The sequence below is a fragment of the Prionailurus bengalensis genome, chromosome F2, assembly GCF_016509475.1.
Source record: "Prionailurus bengalensis isolate Pbe53 chromosome F2, Fcat_Pben_1.1_paternal_pri, whole genome shotgun sequence".
In the NCBI taxonomy this organism is placed as follows: domain Eukaryota; kingdom Metazoa; phylum Chordata; class Mammalia; order Carnivora; family Felidae; genus Prionailurus; species Prionailurus bengalensis.
In genome coordinates this window covers 72,272,933-72,290,342 of record NC_057353.1, presented here as the reverse complement: position 1 = coordinate 72,290,342, position 17,410 = coordinate 72,272,933, and the positions used below count along the sequence as shown (strand labels likewise).

At 47.9% G+C, this 17,410-nt stretch overlaps 1 protein-coding gene across 4 annotated transcripts in view; it reads left to right on the top strand.

The window, feature by feature from the left end:
* Positions 1–17,410, top strand: part of ASAP1 (ArfGAP with SH3 domain, ankyrin repeat and PH domain 1) — a 343,719-nt gene that overhangs the window by 285,027 nt on the left and 41,282 nt on the right. For all 4 annotated transcript variants that reach the window (XM_043601770.1, XM_043601772.1, XM_043601771.1 and 1 more), the window contains 4 exons: positions 5,639–5,726; positions 8,126–8,174; positions 13,777–13,940; positions 15,481–15,614. In XM_043601770.1, the coding sequence (XP_043457705.1) occupies positions 5,639–5,726; positions 8,126–8,174; positions 13,777–13,940; positions 15,481–15,614 (435 nt within the window). The remainder of the gene's footprint in view (positions 1–5,638; positions 5,727–8,125; positions 8,175–13,776; positions 13,941–15,480; positions 15,615–17,410) is intronic.

Below are 17,410 nucleotides of genomic sequence, written 5' to 3'. Positions count from 1 at the left end.
CATTGCGTGCCAAGTATATGTGTCCCTCTAGGGCAGAGTAGGTGTCTAAATGTTTATGGAGCAAAAAGTTGGCAATGGCCATAATGGTCGGAACAGCTCCGTTACCAGGCACAGAAAGTGAAGAGAGCTCTCTTATTTTACCTCTTTTCACGCAACAGCCTCAGCCTGGTGGGGTCAGGCTTATTCCTCCCAAGGAGTGGCTGATACTCAGTTCTGGTTTGCAAAGCAGAGCAAGTCAACAGGATGATGGAGGGAAAGAAGTTCGTTTCTGGATACTGATTCCAGCAGCAGCTGTTGGCTGCTAGCCGAGAAGGATGCCTGCGCGAACAGCTTCACACTTCCAGCGCAAACATTTCCCCGTGGCGCACACGAAGCTAAGGACCAACGTGTGGTGTTTGTTTTCTTCCCGGAGACGCAGAAACGTTCATGGGAATCGACTCCTTCCCTTTCTGCTTACGTTGCTGACAGGCTTCCTGGCTGAGCAGCCATTTTCCGCTTTGAGTGGCAGTGCATTCTGTCACGGGGAGGATATCTTCATCACTTCTGCTCATGGAACATGTGCAGAGCTTCCCCAGTTTGGAGTATTTCCAAAAGGGAAACATTCAAGGGTGGGTTTGCCGGTCCGCGTGTATGTATAAAACGAACACATCTGTGTAAACTGTTAATTGGGGAAAAAAGCACTTTGCAAAAACGGTATCCACAACTTGAACGAACCCATGATTTTTTAAAAACAGACACCTCTCTCTCTAGCTCTCTCTCTCTCACACACACACCCACACGTTTTGTTAAAGTCAGTGTATTAACAACGATCATCTCTGGGTGTGAAAGTGAGATTAACAGGTAACATTCGGTTTCTTCTTCGCACTGTGTCCCCAGTTTATGTCATTCTTGTAATGAAAAGTGAAATCTGCAGGACAAGCCTCAGAGTCTCAGGGAACAGAGCCACAAAGTCTTCAGTTTTGACACATGTCAGGCCGATGTTTGGAACAGAAGCACGTGTAGCTTTTCAAAGTCCCTGCTCAGCAGCAGACCCTCCCCCTTCCCCCCCGCAGGGACAGTGCGTCCTGCCCTCCACTCACCACCCAGATGCCTGGGCTGAGTGAGAACACATACCCTATAGAGGTAACTTCTAGAATAATTAGTTAAAAGCCTCTCTCTTCAGCTGTATGTTGAGTCCCCAGCCCTTAGTACCACGACTGTAGCTTTGCTTCCAGCCCCCATCATCACTCGTCCATCTTACCTTCTCGGCTTCCTCCTCCAGCCACGCCCCTGCATACAAACTTAAGTGCCCACTGTTGGAATGACTCCCTTCCGGAGACTGTCCGAGCCACAGAGGCGCGGATGTGAGCTCCTTAGTGCCAATGCAGTTCTCCCCCCGACCTCCCCAGGGGGCATCACTTCTGCCTTGGTCTCCTCTTAATCCCCCACTGCCTGCACTTGCTCCTCACTGTCCCCCCTCCCCCACCCCACCCCTGTTCAGATTGCCTCTCTGGGCCCTCGCCAGGGCTGAGGCTGCCTCTCTGGAGGACTCCCCACTCAGCCCTCCCACCCCACCCGCGCTCCCAGGCTCCTCACACATTCCAGATCCGTGCCTCGGTCCGTTTCCCGTAGCTGCTTGATGGCGCAGACCGAGTGTTCTCCGGTGCTTGGGATGTTGCAGAGGCTTAATAACTGTTGGGCCAAGTAAGTGAACAGGTGTATCAAATAGGCTTCTAAAATTTCTCCTCAGTTATGAAAGTAACCGGGGGAGAATCCGATGACCTGAGAAGATACCAAAGTAAAAGTGAACCTTGGGCACCCTCGCTCATGTTTGTTTCTAGCCCTTACGCTTCTTAGAAGGAGACGTTCTGTCGTGCACTGGGGCTTCTACCCTTTCCTGAGCGATTCCGCGTCACGTCTTCCCAGGCCTGTGCTGCTTGGTGTAGCCGGGAGGAAGAGCGGGGCTTTAGTCCCCTCAGACCGGGGTTCAGCTCCAGGCTCTGCTGTCTCCTTACCGGGAGATTTTAGGAACATGAGTTAACGTCTCTGTGCCTCCGTTTCTTCATGTTACTTAGTATAAGAAACTAGTGGCTTCCCTCACAGGTGGGAGTACACGAGATAGTGTAGGTAAGGCAACTGGAATGCTTTCATTCATTTCGTAAACGCTTATTGAGTGCCTGCTGTATGCCAGGCACATTTTAGTGAACAAAATAGAAACATGTGTGCCCTCAGTGGGAAGAAAGAAGGAAATAAGGAGTAATCAGAGACAGGAAGATGATAGAGCAGGTGTAAAGGGGATGGAAAGTCGCTGGAGGGTTGTCAGGCCAGGAAAGCGGCCTCTGAGGAAGTGCTGATTTTGAGAGCCCTGGAGGGAAGGACAGAGCCTGGAGATCTGGGAGGGCCACAGGGTGTGTGCATCACGGGAGGGAGGCCAGTGCCCTCACCGCCCAGCAGAGGGAGCCGCAGGCAAGGTGGCAGGAGCTGGTCCAAAGGAGCCAGGAGGCAGTATTGGAGTTGAGGTACAGACTGTGGTGTTTATTCTGAGGTTGGTAGGAATCCTCACCAGTAAGGACTCGATAAGTACATGCTTTCTTCGCTCTGAGTTTTTCTTTCCTTAAACAATATGAAAGCATTTCCTAAACTGTACCCAGTGATGTAGCCCAGGGCAAGTCATTTAGTCTTTGATTTTAGTCTGCCAAAATGCCAGCAAGATTATACCTTCTTTAATCAATATACCTATAAATTAGTACTAATGTCGAGAAAGTGCTTTGAAATTTTGGAAAGTTATACAAATGTGGATTTCTACTGTGGAAAGTTATACAAATGTGGATTACCCTACTGATTCCTGAGCCTTCTAGGGCCTTGGTCTGTGGACTTTGGCTGAGCATACCACTCTGCTCTGGTATTTGGGGGCTCAGTACTGGCTATGTTGACTGCTTCACCAGTGAAAAATTGTGTTCTTTGATCCTCAAACTCACATTTGGAGTAATAGGTCATTTGTCAGATGTCTCACTGGCATTTAGGGGAAGAACCCTTTATGTGAGCAAGATGGACCTGTGTCAAATGAAGTGCGTGCTGATGTGACAAGTGTCAGTGCAGTAGACTTGACAGAATTCCGAGGGAATAAATACCATACGCCATCATCACTGGAGTTGTGGGCCAACCATGGAAGGACTTACACTGTATAGAACGCTTATCATCAGGAGCTTTCTGGTAGTGAACTTGGAGGTGGTCCATGCTTAGAAATGAGAGGTGAATGGCATGTTTAACTTTTCTGAATCCAGTTAATGTTACTTTTTTTCCTTCTGAAAATGTATCTGTTACTTGATTGTATTTGTTGGTCAGGTTGTTCAGAAATACTGGAGTAACATAAATTTGGGGAGAGAAAATCATCTACACTGTCTGCTACAGAGAATTCTCTGCTACATTCATATGTGAATGGTGTCTTAAAAAGTTTTAAATTTTGGGGGTGCCTGGGTGGCACAGTCATTTAAGCGTCCAGCTCTTGACCTCAGCTCAGGCCATGATCTCCTGGTTTGTGAGTTCGAGCCCCACATCGGGCTGTGTGCTGATGGTGTGGAGCCTGCTTGGTATTCTGTCTCTCCTTCTCTCTGCCCCTGCTTGTGAGCACTTGCACGTGCTCCCTCTCGCTCTGTCGCTCTCTCTGTCTCAAAAACAGAAAACAGAAGCTTTAAAAAATCTTAAATTTTTCCAAGAGATTTCTCAACTTTAGGGTAAGAAACCTGAAACCTCTTATTATACATAATCATCTTAAGCTTGGGAAGTTCTTCCTTATGTCTGGCTCAGATCTTCTACAATTTGAGTATATTTCTTCTTCGTTCGTGCAAATGGAAAACAGCTGTTCAGCCTTCCCCCATAACAAGCTTTCATGTTCTTGAGGATGGTTATTAAATCTCTCCCCAGCCTTCTTTCCTTGGGACTAAATAGTGCCTTTAACCGATCTTCAAAGTGCCCATTTTCCACTCCTTTAATCATCTCCTGGTCTTTCCTAAGCTTTTCTCCATCCTTTAAATGTGGATGCCAAATTGGAACCCAGTATTCTATGGAGACTCTCACAGTGAACTGGGATCGCTACCTGTTCAGGCTGTCACATGTGATCGTCATTCATGTGGGACTCCAGCCATCTCGCCAACATCCAGAAGGATGAGATGTGGGACCGACAGTTCCCTCCGCAGTTGGGCTGGGCCTGGGCGTGGCTGCAGCCGAGGATTTGGAGGCTGAGGCCTTGAGCAACCCACAAGCCAGGTGCATTCTAAGAAAAATTTGCAGGCCTACAAACCCCCGCCTCCCCATCCTGAGTTTGGCAACCAGTTCTGTAGTGCGGGAACCCTTTCCCAAGTGCTGTTTCCTCTTAGGCAGAACCATCCTGCGAAGGACTTCACTGCTGGTTTCCACGCCTGAGTCAGATTTACATGCAGGCAACATGAAGTCCCTCGGGGTCTGTCACTTCCTCCCCCAGACAGCTTCCTTTTGGAACAGATCTTTTAGGACAAGTAGCATTAATTTCTGTGTCTAAACTCATTGAAATCACAGAGGAAGGAGAATCTCACAAATTGTTCAGTGAGCTCAGGAAGGTAAACAAATTACTTGTCCAGTGTCCACTGTCAAGAATGAGAGAGGTAATGTGTCATTGAAATTGTCTTAATCATGTGCCATCTCTGTTGTTCGGGGCTTCGATTGGGTCACTGACGTGTGACCTTTTCCTATCCTCTCCCGCTCCGTTTTCCCCAAAAACTCAAGTTCCTTGGGTGTAAATGGTCCTGGTGTGGGGATTTCAGATCACAAGAATGGAGGCAGGTATACAGGACTAGAGTTCCATTGTTTACTTCAGCAGGCTTGTGTTCGAGCAAAGCCCAACCTGGGGGCTCTCAGACACTTCCCTCCTTGGTCAGCTCCTGCAGGAAGCAGACATCTGGCATCAGCCGTTGGCCAACATGTGACCTTGGACAAATACAGGAGGGCAAGAATGAGTTTTGACCAGGGTGATTCTGTAACAAGACTCCATGTAGGCAAAGCCTAAATTAGCATGACTCTCTAAATACTGCAGGGCCTGAATGAATGATGTGTGTGACCAAGAGATTTGCTGACAAATGATATGAAATCCTTACTATATTTTCCCTCTCTCCAAGATTTTGGAGCTCATTAAACAATGTCTCGTTAAGCAGTGTCTCACAGGTCAATTGTCTTTGCGCTTTTGAGAGAAGTACTGAATTTTGCATTGCAACCAAAATGTGTGGGTACCTGAGACATCAGGTTTGGGATGACTGATTCCTGGGGTCATTTGGAGTCCTCTGCATTTCACAGTAAGATACAGTACGGAGAGTGCCGACTGTTCGTGCTCGGGTACGTGTAAGTTCAGAAAGGTGCATTTCCATGGAGCGTGCCCACTCTTCATTGAAAGGGAGGCGGATGATCCTGGTTCCATTCTGATTAATCACCAGGATATGCATGTACATTGCAAAGACATTTGTCAGGCCACCTAAGATCTTTGTCCTTCTTTAACGAGACTCACAATTCTAACGGGGTAAATAAAACTTCACCACACGCGCTGCATGAAGCTGCCCGTCTGCCCCGCAGGCCGTGGACCCTGCAGGTGGGAAGATAATGCAACGTGTAACTTCCTCACTTCTTGTTCTAGTCTAACAGGCAACCCGCTAAGCTGAACCTCCTCACCTGCCAAGTGAAACCAAACGCCGAGGACAAGAAGTCTTTTGACCTGATATCACGTGAGTCCTTTTTCTCTCCGGGTCGGTGTGTGTGGCTTCTGACATACATCTCCATCTCCGGGCGTGCAAACAGCATCTTTCCCAGGCAGGGCCCCTGGTGCTCCTGCACGGGCACGTTGCTACATTGACACTGAGCCCACCCGCGGGGGGGCGGGGGGGGGTGGTGGCGGGGGGAGGCATAACAGGGTCAGATCTGACCCCCAGTGGATTCATATCGAGATCTGTACGTTAAACTAGACCAGTTCTTGACCATGAGCCCACAGTTTTATGCGCTTGGAGAGATTCTTCTAAGTGCATTCCTATTTCTCTCCTAGATCTGCTGAATCACAGTCTTTGCTATGAAGCCCAGACATAAATATTTTTAAGAAGTCCCAGGTGATTCTGATGTGTACCTGTGGTTAAGAATCTCTGGCATGGGGCGCCTGGGTGGCTCGGTTGGTTAAGCGTCCAACTCTTGATCTCAGCTCAGGTCATGATCTCACGGTGCGTGAGATCGAGCCCTGAGTTGGACTGTGCACTGATGTGCTGACGGCACAGAGCCTGCTTGGGATTTTCTCTCCTCTCTCTCTCTGCCTCTCCCTTTGCTCTCACTCTCTCTCTCTGTCTCAAAATAAATAAACGTTAAAAAAAAAAAAAAAAAACAGAAAAATCTCTGGCATAGGCTTGGGAGTGCAGGTGTGCCCCTATAACCCTACAGCAGACCTGCCCAGAGTTCTGTCCCTGCAAAACAGGACTCTTAAAAATCATCTTGCTTCCAAGAAAAATTGCCTTTCAACCTCCCAAATGGACGACACTGCATGCCATCACTCTCTCACTCCATGGGTCGAAGTATGCTTTTCCCAGTGATGAGGGCTCATAAAGACCCTCCCATCCCCCAAGCTATGGCCTGTATCTTCATGGTTTGCAGAGAGTGGGGTAAGATTGTTTTCCTCTAGACCAGCTCCCTGTGCTTAACCCTGGTCCCATGGTTGCACTGACGGACCCCCGTGGTCACTGAAGGGACACCTCTTTATAAGGGAAGAGGACAGTAGGACCGATAGTGACTCACCAGTATTATGAAATCGTACATATTAACCTTCAGTATTCTCCCTTCTCTCTAGAGCCCTGTGGGGCTGTCCACCAGCTCAAGTGCACAATCTGTGTGCACAGCACAGAAATACTTATCTGCCCCCTTGAAATCCTCTGATGGAGTTGTGTGAATAGAAGCCCCAAAACAGTTTCAACCCAAAAGGCTCAATCCGTCGTGAGACCCTTTAGATCCAAGCTGGATTATGCAGCATCTATTAAAGTTCAGAGTCCCCATGATTTTTAGGACCAAGAAATTTCTCAGACTATTGAGGAGAAAGAAATATGAAAAGTGGGAGTTATGACCCCAAAAAGCCAAGAAATCCTAGACTTGAGAGCCTGTAGCTTATTAATAATAGTCATCCATTACCGAACATCTGGTATGTGCCAGGGGCTTTATAAACATTATGGCTGATCCTCACAAAAGCTCTATTAATTTCCTGTTTTATAGAAGAGAAAACTGAGGCTCAGAGACATTCAGTGATTTACCCAAGGTCACACAGCAGTAAAGCAAGATTTCTCAGCCAGGGTTCTTGGGCTCAACTACGCATGGCGTGTTCTTGGACAAACACATTCTCTGTCTCTCTCTCAAGGAGATACAGGGTGTGAGTACTTGACCTGGAAGGAGATACAGGGTGTGAGTACTTGACCTGGAGCAGTCACGAAGCAAGTGACTGGTTAGTACAGAAAGGTTAGTTGGACCTATGTTGAAGCAGTCTAGCAAATCCTGCATTTTAAGAAAGAGTGTCCATTGCATACGCCTGCCCAAACTGTCCAGGTTAGGCTGTTCCCTCCTTACCCGGGTAGCAGCTTGAAGGTGCCTCTCGAGCAGGGTTGAAGCCCTACCTCCCTGAAGCCTGATTCAGCCAGAGAGCAACCTGGGTCAATGTATGCCTACTTGTAAGGGCTGCCCTGTGAGTTATGGATCATTGAAGAAAACGATTTTTTTTTTAAAAAAAGAAACAGTAAAAGGCAAATTTAAAATGACAAGTAAAATATTGAACTGGCAGCCAGCAGTCTCCAGTTGACCAGCTGGTCACTGAAATCCACTTTGATCACATGGGATCTCTCCCCCTGCCCATTTTTCTTTTTCACAAAAAGTGCCCGATACCAGGTATTTGCAGTTATTTTATTGTATTACTCTTGCACTTCAGAAAAACAGTACCGACAAAGTGATTGTGTAACTGCTAAATCAAAATGGTGTAAAAACAAATTATACTAAGATTTTACTTTTACGGTGTTGTTTTTTTCTCCAGAAACTTTTCATAATTTACATTATACCTGCAGGTGTTCTGCTTTCTAAAGTCTGGCTCTTTTTCTGTTTTGTGTTGTAGATAATAGGACGTATCACTTTCAGGCAGAGGATGAGCAGGATTATGTAGCGTAAGTAGTTCTGATATAATGGCCCGGGGTCCTGAACCGAACAGGCACCTCTCTCCTGTACCACGCACCTTGAAGTCTCCTTTTTATTACCGAGAACCTCTCCTCGTGGCTCCGCACGCTCGCGTCTCACCCGTGGCTCTCCACCTGTCACTCAGCTCTCTGTCCGGGAGCTCAGTGGACTCCCACGCTCCCTTCAGGATTCAGCTCAGGCCTCACCACTCAGGGGCTCTGTTCCTTCCGTCACCCCTGGGCCTGCTCACACTCCTTGATGAGCCTCGGGTTCGGTCTGAGCCCTTTACGGACTGAGAGCTCCCCAGGGCAAGGACCGTGCCTTACTCACCTTTAATCACATCGCCTGCACGTCGCCCGGTGCTGAACCAGTCTGCCGGGTGCTTGGCTGTTACCTGAGGGGAGCAGGAGAGCCTGGCCCTGCGGGAACAGGACAGGCAGGTGGCTCCCGGGGGTGAGCGTGGCTCAGGAGCCTCGTGTCGTGAGGGGAACGGGCTTTGGTGTCACACGCCCCTGGGTTGGGCTCCTGCCTCACCTGACCCAGGGATGCAGCCGGCCAGGTCCCCACCCCCTTTCGTCATGTTCTCCCTGGTCCCAGGCTACCTCATTCCCTCTTCCTTCCTGTAGCCTGCCACCTGCCAGGGCTGAAAAAAGCAGTGTGGGGCCATTATATCTTCAGCTGCTTGGGAGAGAGGATGTTTGCGTTAAAGCTGGCAGTTAAACCTTTTGGTAGCATTCACATTTTCAAAGCCCCGTCCCATTGGAACACACAGTAAATGCTATTTTCCTTCCTTAGTGATTTCTGGAGAGCCACAGAATTCTGTTCACCCCCATTTCTCCTTACACTTACTCCTTTTCTCTCTCCCTCTACCTTCCTTGCTCCCCTCCTCCTATGAAGAATTCCACTCTTTCCCCATTTCAGGAGAAATGATAAAGGATCAGAAAGAATAAAGAATGGGTCGAAAAGATGTACAGTTGGAAGAAACAGAGCAAAAAGGGGCGGGAGGGTGGGCGGGCACTGAGAGAGAAGGTAGGAAAGATTAAGGAAGAGGAGAAAAGTCTTTATCCCGTTCGTTCATCTGAAGATTCACTGAATGCCAGCTCCAGGCCAAAAACTGTGTAAAGCACAGAGAATATAGCACTAAGTTAGGCAGAGCCCCCTGCCCTGAAGAAACTCGACCTCTGCTGGAAGAGAAGGGCGGCGTGCTGTGGCACACATGGGAGCACGCGCCCCCTTGGGTTCTTGGGAGTGTGGCTCCGAGACAATGTCCTCCTAGGAGGAAAGCTGTGTGAGCAGCTCATGACGGCGCCAGAGGGTTATAGACACTCTGCGCTCCAGATGCACGCTCCCCTGGCCTGGAAGCGATGGGAAGGAATAGAAAGGAAGCAAGGGATGTGGCTGATCATGGGGTTGGCTAGCTGAGAGCGGCTAGACGAGAAGTAACACCAGGAGAGGCCGGGAGGGAGGCCTTCCACCCTCAGACTCACGGAGGTCGTATTTATTGAGATCGCCCCGCACGTCGTGCGTGTCGGGCTCTGTTACTCCTCACAGCCCCGGGAGGCAGACACTGCTCTCCCTCCTTTGAAAACGAGGGCACTAAAAGGCAGCGCACCCATGGTCACAGTCCCAGTAGCCCAGGGGTCTTCTGGGCAAGTTGGGGAAGGGAGTCCTTCGGCCTACCACGGGTGTCTCCTTGCCCGCAGCATAGGTGCTCACTGTGGGCGAGCGGGGGCTCGCCTACGGTATCGCTCATCTTTTCAGTCACAAGGTTGGCTTAATTATGCCCGTTTTGCAGATGATTTAACAAATCAAGTGAGGTTAAGTGACTTGTTTAAGGGCTCAAAACAAATGGTAGAAATGTGATTGCAGTGCTGGCCCTGCTGGCCCGTGCAGTTTCCAGTTCACCACACTGTGTGATGAGAGGTCACGGGTTACAGGTCATTCAAAGGTGAGAGCGTCAAGGAATCCAGACCATCACATTTGCCTTGACTTGGGTGGCATCGCTTGGTTTACTTCTGGGAACTTCATCCCCCTCCTTTATTAAGACATGGGACCAACAGTAGGTGCCTGGTTAAGGCCTTTGTTGGAAGGTAGCAGTGAAAGGTGGTGCGAGCAGGTGAGCATCGCTGGCTGTGACAGGTGTCACTGGTTCCTGCTGGAAAAGGTACAGCAGGCGGTCACATGTATGGGCACTCCTGACACGTGTGCCACTAAGAATTTCCTAGCCAGAATTCCAAAACCACCTTGGAACATTATTTCCCCTTCTCATGTTTCACTCTTTCCTCCTTTTTTCCCTTCTCCAAACCCCCAAATGGGAGATTTATGTGAGGCAGGGAACGCATCTGCTGCTTCTTTGTTCTCAAACCCAAGCCATTACTATCGTATTTTTTTCTGTGACTTCCAGAGAATTCAGTCCCCAGTTTGGGCAAAGAGGTGTATAGGCTTCTTACCCGTGAGACCGAACGCCCTTCAGTGAAAGGCTTGCTGAGCCCATCGGGCAGGTGCCACACTTGGCCTTCCCTGGGGCTGGAGGTGGCAGAAGGGGGCTTTGCTTTGAGTGACGAGGGAGGTAACGGCGGAGGGAGCGTACACCCCCGGGCTTGGGTCCTCATTTACCTGCAAGCTGCATAGAAACAGTTTGACTGCACCCTCGAGTTTCTTTCTCATGGGAAGTGTCCGGGGAAATTAAACGTAGAGCTGCATTCTCACCGAGGGAGGAGGTGGGCACCAGAGAAAGCAGCTCCCCGTCTGTTTCAAGTCAGGCTGAGGACTTCTGGTCCAGCCTTCGCCCCCTAGTGGCCGTTTGACCTTGAGCCTGATCAGCCCCTCAGTCTTCTTTCTTTCTTTCTTTTTTTTTACAAGGATTGTTTATTGTTTGTTTGTTTGTTTAAATTCAAGTTAATTAACAGACAGTGTAGTCTTGGCTTCAGGAGTAGAACCCAGTGATTCATCTCCTACATAGGAAACCCAGTGCTCATCCCAACAAGCGCCCTCCGTAATGCCCATCACCCATCTAGCCCATCCCCCCCCACCTCCCCTCCAGCAGCCCTCAGTTTGTTCTCTATATTTAACTGTCTCTTCTGGTTTTCCCCCCTCTCTGTTTTCATCTTATTTTGCCTTCCCTTTCCCTGTGTTCATCTGTTGAGTTTCTCAAATTCCACATATGAGTGAAATCCTATGATATCTGAATTTCTCTGATTGACTTATTTCGCTTAGCATGAAACACTCTGGTTCCCTCCACATTGCTGCAAATGGCAAGATTTCATTCTTTTAAGTTGCCGAGTAGCATCCCCTTGTATGTATATATACACCACATCTTCCTCATCCATTCATCAGTCGATGGATATTTGGGCTCTTTCCATACTTTGGCTACTGTTGACAGCGCTGTTGTAAACATCGGGATGGGCGTGCCCTTCGAATCAGCGTTTTTGTATCCTTTGGGTAAATACCTAGTAGTGCCATTGCTGGGTCGTAGGGTGGTTCTCTTTTTAATTTTTTGAGGAACCTCCACACTGTTTTCCAGAGTGGCTGCACTGGTTTGCGTTCCCGCCAGCAGTGCAAAAGGGTTCCTGTTTCTCCACATCCTCACCAGCATCCGTTGTTGCCTGAGTTGTTCATTTTAGCCATTCTCACGGGTGTGACCCACCTCAGTCTTCTTGTCAGTAAAGACGGGGATCACAGACTTTGCTCAGAGGCTTTGAGACTCCAGATAAAATGTGTAAAGCTTCTGGTATAGCGCCAACATTATTAATCCTGTAAACTCAAAGCAACTTTAGAGTCTTAGAACACAACTGTGCATTATTTTCTGTCTTGCACTTTTTGGTATGCCTGTTACTTTACAATAATTTAAAAAGTTTATTTTTTTAATTGTCGGAAATAGCTGCTTTGGTTCTTGACCCTTTGAGACATAGTGTGTTCCACCAAATTTGAATTATCCTTCCAGAAAATGCATTGCTCTTAAAATACGTATTTTCTACTTGTCACTACCACCTCCTCTGTTTCTTTACTTGTCCTGATCTCTTGAGTGAGGAGGCACACGTGGCGTGACGAAGGAACCCTGGGAAGGAGGGGGGTCAGCAGGCATGTCTCTGCTGGAGGACCTCGTGAGCCCCTAAACCTCTCCGGGCTTCTGCGTCCTCATCTCTAAGATATTGTCACCCTCAACGCAGAGGTTTGCTGGAGGACTACATCTCAGAAATCCTCAGTCCTCGGCACACAGTAGACACTGGCATTTCAGATAACCGGAACATCACGACGCTTAAGGAAAGCAAAACAGAGATTCTGCAGACACGGTGCAAACTCCAGTCACCCAGTGCCGCTGATTAACACGTTGTTGAGCCCAGTGTTTTGAATTGTTTTTCAGAAAACGATGTCTAGCCTTTAACTTGAAACTAAACGATAGAGAAAATATCCTTTAATTTAAAAGGTATTGGGGGCACCTAGGCGACTCAGTCGGTTGAGTGTCCAACTCTTGATTTCAGCTCAGGTCATGATCCCGGGGTCATGGGATTGAGCTCCATAGCAGTTTCCGCGCTGAGTGTGGAGCCTGCCTGGGATTCTGTCTCTCTTTATCTCTCTGTCTCTGCCCCTCTCCCCGGCTTTTGCTCGCTCTCTCTCTAAAAAAATAAAATAAAAATCAATTAATTTCAGGGTTGCCTGGGTCTCTCAATCGGTCGAGCATCTGACTTAGGCTTAGGTCATGATCTCACAGTTTGTGGATTTGAACTCTGAGTTGGGCTCTCTGCTGTCAGTGCGGAGCCTGCTTCGGATCCTCTGTCCCCCTCTGTCTGTCCTTCCCAGCTCATGCTTTCCTTCTCTCTCTCAAAAATAAATAATAAACATTAAAAAAAATCAATTTTAAGAAGTTAGTTGAAAATTTTAAATTTAATATCTGATTAACTGTTCCACTCTGTGGCTATTTCGTGCTTTAATAATGAACCCTTGGGGGGGCACCTGGGTGTCTCAGTCGGTTAAGCGTCCAACTTCGGCTCAGGTCATGATCTCATGGTTCGTGGGTTCGAACCCCGTGCCGGGCTCTGTGCTGACAGCCCAGAGCCTGGAGCCTGCCTCAGATTCTGTGTCCATGTCTCTGCCCCTCCCCTGCTCGTGCACACACTCTCTCTCTCTCCTCTCTCGCTAATGAAATAGCCCTTCGTTTTCACTTCTAAGTTTCCTCCCCGACAGTGGACTTCCAGAGCACAGGTGCCTTTTGCAAAACTCTTTTCTTGCCTCGTGTCCACTTGTCACCAGTTCTTTCTCATCCTCGCATTGGGTTGGCCCCACACAGGGCCCTCTTCATTCTGTCCAGATGGAAACGCACGTACCGTGTCGTCCGTGCAAGCCCTCCGTTGTGTTGATCTTACATTCCATCCACTCCTCTCGTGTCTCTCGGTTTCTCCAGCATGTTGCTTTGCGTTCTCTTAACTTTCTCTTCCCTTTGGGTTTAATTTCTTTCATTTTTCCTCACTGTATTGCTGTGGGGGGTGGGCGGATTCTCTTTTGGAAGCTCTGGACGGAAATAAATTTTTTCCAGTGGAAGGAGGAGACGGCGGCCACGCTCTTAAGTCTCCTTCCTCTTTCTTTCGACAACAGATGGATCTCCGTATTGACAAATAGCAAAGAAGAGGCCCTGACCATGGCCTTCCGTGGAGAGCAGAGCACGGGAGAGAACAGCCTGGAAGACCTGACGAAAGCCATCATTGAGGACGTCCAGCGGCTCCCCGGGAATGACGTCTGCTGCGATTGTGGCTCGTCAGGTATTTGCCCCCAAACTTGAGCCGGCTTGTTACACAGTCTTTCTCCCCCTGTAGAATAAAAATGAGCTCGTTATTTAAGTCCTTGTCTCCTCATGGGCACAGACACACGCCCACCATGTATTTCCAACTTGAGTGGTCCCAATTCTGAGCCGCTTTGATGCATGCCATTTGCTTAGCCTGGAAAACTCCCACCTGCTCTCCCCAAATGGTCACCTGCCCCAATGCTACTGGTTAAATGAGCACTGTGGAACTATGGAGAGAGCACCAGACATGGAGTCCGTCATCCTGGTTTTGAATCACCAGCCTGCCACTTAACAGTGTGGACATCCTCATGCCGAGTGCCTTTACTGTTCTGATCTTCAGTTTCCTCGTCCCAAGATGGGACAGTAAACCTCAGTTGTTATGAGGACTTAATGAAATCGTCCGACACATTATACCTTTCTTTCCTTCCTTTCTGCGCTCCGGGAAACCTCCCCAACCTCTGTGTCACATGGGTGTCACCTTCCTCCAAACTTCCGTTTTCAAGGACCATCTATATTCTGTAGTTATTGACGGTAGCTGACCTGACTTCAGTGCTTACATTGTGATAAGGACTCTGCTGGTTGTGTTTTAGCTTATATTCTCTTGCTGAATGCTCACAGCTGCTCTGTGAGCAGGATACTAGCATCATCACCGTCTTACAGATGGGAACACGAGGGGACTCCAAGAAGTTAAGTGACCTACCTCCCAGGCTTGCCCATCTAGTAGGGATCAGAACATGGTTGCAAACATGTGTGACGCGCCCAAGCGTATGATACGCTTTCTCATTGTTTTCCATATGAAAATGGCCTCTACACAACACGCCATGAGCACCTCAGAGACCAGTCTCCCAGTTTCTGCTGTGTTCATGTGCATGTGTGATAGTGACTCACGCTGTGTGTGCGAGGATATGGCAGAGGAGTCATAAGTACCCGGGTACTGACCACTCAGAAGGAAGCTTACCACAGAGCACAAACCCTGTAAGTTTTAGTAACGTGGAAATCCGTATTCCCCCTGTTGTGGGGCCCTTAGGGATCACAGGAACAGCTGAGGTCTGTGAAAGCAGCCTCTGACGTTCAGTATTTACGGTCGTCTTATCACCAGGAGGATGGGTTAATGCGTGTCGTAACTGGGAGGTTAACCACACCTGTGGAACCGCGTCCGTCACTGGCGAGGATGACGCGGGTGGTGCGGGAGTGCCTCTCCCCAGGATGTTTCGTGTGCCTCACAGGACAAGGCCTCCTCACATTTTCACGAGAATAAAGAACTTAATTTTGTTTTCAATTTAGGGTTGAAAGAAAATTCTTTAGAATGTCTCTTAGCCGTTTTGCTCTCTGACAGGCTGGTAAGCTTCATGTTAGCCCCTAGGCTAAACCACAAGCATCCATTTCTTCCCTTTAAATCTTTCCCTTTTAACTCTTCACAAGTTTCACTACTCTTACTCTAGCTTCCTTTGTAGTTGGCACACTAAAAGTAGGTATCGTGTTTGTTTCATTGTCTTCAAAATGTTCTTTCCACACAGAACCCACCTGGCTTTCAACAAACTTGGGCATTTTGACCTGTATAGAATGTTCCGGCATCCATAGGGAAATGGGGGTTCATATTTCCCGCATTCAGTCTTTGGAACTAGACAAATTAGGAACTTCTGAACTCTTGGTAAGTAGTGACCTGTGCCTGGAAATATATATTGCCGTAAATATATTTAATACGTGGCTTTGGAGGTTTTTTTTGTTTCTGCCGAGTACAGAGAATTCCAATTCCTGCATTTAGTGAATTTGCGTGGATATTTAAAATGTAAATCTTGTGGTATGTAACGTTGACTGTTTCTGTTTCCTTTTTGAAGAACTGGTGAATCATGCATTTCTATAATTACTTCAACTAAACTGACTCTTTTTTTCTGGGATGGGCTTTTTTCAAAGCTGCCTTCTTTCAGAATTAGTTTTTATATGATTCACTCACTAGAAGAGCAGTAAAGGGAATTAGGTGTTAAACTCACATGATCACTTTACCCAGTGGCCTGTGTGCATAAAAATAAAGACTAAAGAGTCTTTCTGTTTTTACTGCTTATAAGCTTGTGTAAGTCCCTGTGAAGTGAGAGTGGCCTGTTAGCTACAGCCATAAAGCCCATCGCTCCTTAACCCCGAACTTGTTCAGCTAGTGAGGAGAAATAGGATGCGAAGGGACGGTGCTGAGATTCATTACGTGGAATGAATCTGTCCTTCCCGTCACGAGTCACCCAGATCAGGAGCCCTCATTGGGTCCAGGCTCTGCTGGTCCCTGCAGTAAGTACACCAAGTAAAGGAAGGGAGGCCCGCTTGGGGTCTCCCATAATGCCTTCTGGTCAGAAGCCCTGTCTTGCATGATTTGAACATGGCTGCACTGTGAGGGAGTCTTTTTACTAAGGGTAAAGGTGCTTGAAGCAAAACAGGGCCCTTCATACAGAATGCTCTTGGGCAGAACCTGAGTGAGCCTGGGGCTCAAAAATCTGAAAGCCTAGCTTATCACTAGCCTTGTCTGGAGAAAAGGACCCAGAAGTCGAGGCACTTAGCCACCCAGCCAGCAGCATTTCCTTTCTGAGCATCCGCTAAGCAATGGCGGTACGTCTGTGTTGTGTGAGCCCCTGATTGAGGAAGTATCATACTAATGCTCAGCTTCCTGACTCACTTCAGGATTAGAGAAGAAAGGCTCCGATCTAATACTTGACACATTCTTCTTTAGCGTGGAGGTGGTGTCACTCCCACCTTGACTTAAGGTAGTTAAACCAGTTGACAACCAGAAACAGGGAGAGTCCAAGTCTGAAATACTTGCCAGGTGATAAGCCCAAGATTTTCCCTCCAGAGACCTGATAGCATGAGTGTTTCTTAAGCTATACGTCGTCCCCCGAATTATCCAAACGACCAAAAGACCTTCAGGACAAATTCTCCTGGAAGGGTCTTGAGCCCAGAAGCGAAATGCTTCCTGCAGCATCCTGATGTGTACCCCAAATGTAAAGGAGAATCCCACATCCTTCTCTGTCCAGTAAGAATAAATCTGCTCAGCCTAAAATTGCGGTGTGATGGAGCTTGAAAAATTATTGCTGTCATTTAACCTAGATTCGTATGTGGAACCTGCTGTCCAATCTCAGTGTGTGTGTGTGTGTGTGTGTGTGTGTGTGTGTGAATAGGACCATATCCTATTCTATTCTAGCATTTATCATGTTGTATTTGTAAAAATTACTGGTTTTCTTATTAATGACCCTTCTAGTCTTTTGGCTCTTGCAGAAAGGAACATGGTTTATCCATCTCTTTATTTTCAGTGCCCTAAAGTTCCATACCTTGCACATAGTAGGTGCTCATTGAGTATTTGCTGACCAGATGGATGGATGGTTTGTATTCTGAGTCAGTGAGAGAAAAGATACGTATTTAGAAATCTCAAAAGTAATAATAGGAAACTCTTAAGCTAGTATAAAGAGT